Source organism: Penaeus monodon, chromosome 32 (assembly GCF_015228065.2).
Source record: "Penaeus monodon isolate SGIC_2016 chromosome 32, NSTDA_Pmon_1, whole genome shotgun sequence".
NCBI lineage: Eukaryota > Metazoa > Arthropoda > Malacostraca > Decapoda > Penaeidae > Penaeus > Penaeus monodon.
The window spans coordinates 5560274-5561352 of record NC_051417.1 but is presented as its reverse complement, the minus strand read 5'-3'; the positions used below and the strand labels follow the sequence as shown (position 1 = coordinate 5561352).

Sequence of the window (1079 nt, the reverse complement as noted above, 5' to 3'; positions counted from 1 at the left end):
AAATCCTGGAATGCAAGAGACTGTTATTAGCTTTTGTAGTCTAATAAACAGTATGCCAATACTTTGGTGTGAAAATTTTGAGGCTTTAGCAGCCAGTCCTGTTAATAATTGTGGTAGACTGTCTATAAATGGTTACTATTTTAGAGATACATACATTTATTACCGTTTTGTCGACGCAGAGTAGAAATGGAGAATAATTATTGGGTTTCCTCTCTTTGTTCAACTTCCTTTCCTATTATACCTCCACCTCTTTTCCTTCCCCTACCTTACTTCCTTTTTCTTCCTCAAACTGTCTCTCATTTCATATCCCATTCTCCTGACTCAAGCTCACCCCCTCATTCATGCCCATTCACTTCATGCTGTAGATATGTGCTGATCTTCGTGGCGGCTGGAAGGAGGACACGGTGATTGAATTTGGACAGCTGAAGCAGGAGTTGCAGTTCATACGGCAAGAAATTGTTAGGTTCAAAGCTATTATTAGCAGCTCCAAGAAGGACCTGCTCACTGCACATACTCTCCTGGAGCTTATGCAAGAACTGTGCTCCCGACTGACGCACATGAAGGCCAATCTGCCATCCCACTTGCCACGAGCAAATGCCAATCCCTCCGTCACTAAGGTCTCCGCCGAGCAAGTGGTCACAGAGAGCGACAAAAAGAACAAAACTAATCAAGAAAAGGTTTGTTCAGAATGGGAGTGGTCTCTTTGTTTTGAATTTTTTGCTTTTGGTTATTGATGTTGATTTCTATATTTATTTTGTCTTGGTAATGGCACATATAATTTTGAATATTCTGATTGATGTTGATTTCTATATTTATGTTGTCTTTTTAATGGCATATATAATTTTGAATATTCTGATTAATGTTGATCATTATGTGTCTTTCATAACTGATGACCAGTACTTTTCACTATTATTTTTATGAGTGTTTGGTGACTGAAATTTATGATTATTATTTTTTCTTTTCACTGTTATTTTTAAATACTTGCCCAAGAAAAATAATTTAAAAAGAGTGCAGGTCACAAAATTAATAGCTAGAATTAATGTTTACCTAAAATAAATTTATTCACCTTTGAAAAAAAG

The 1079-nt window shown here is 36.3% G+C and overlaps 1 protein-coding gene across 1 annotated transcript in view; it reads left to right on the top strand.

Moving 5' to 3' along the window:
• Positions 1 to 1079, top strand: part of LOC119593520 (spindle and kinetochore-associated protein 1-like) — a 2368-nt gene that overhangs the window by 161 nt on the left and 1128 nt on the right. The window contains exon 2 of the mRNA XM_037942482.1: positions 366 to 677. Within this exon, the coding sequence (XP_037798410.1) occupies positions 366 to 677 (312 nt within the window). The remainder of the gene's footprint in view (positions 1 to 365; positions 678 to 1079) is intronic.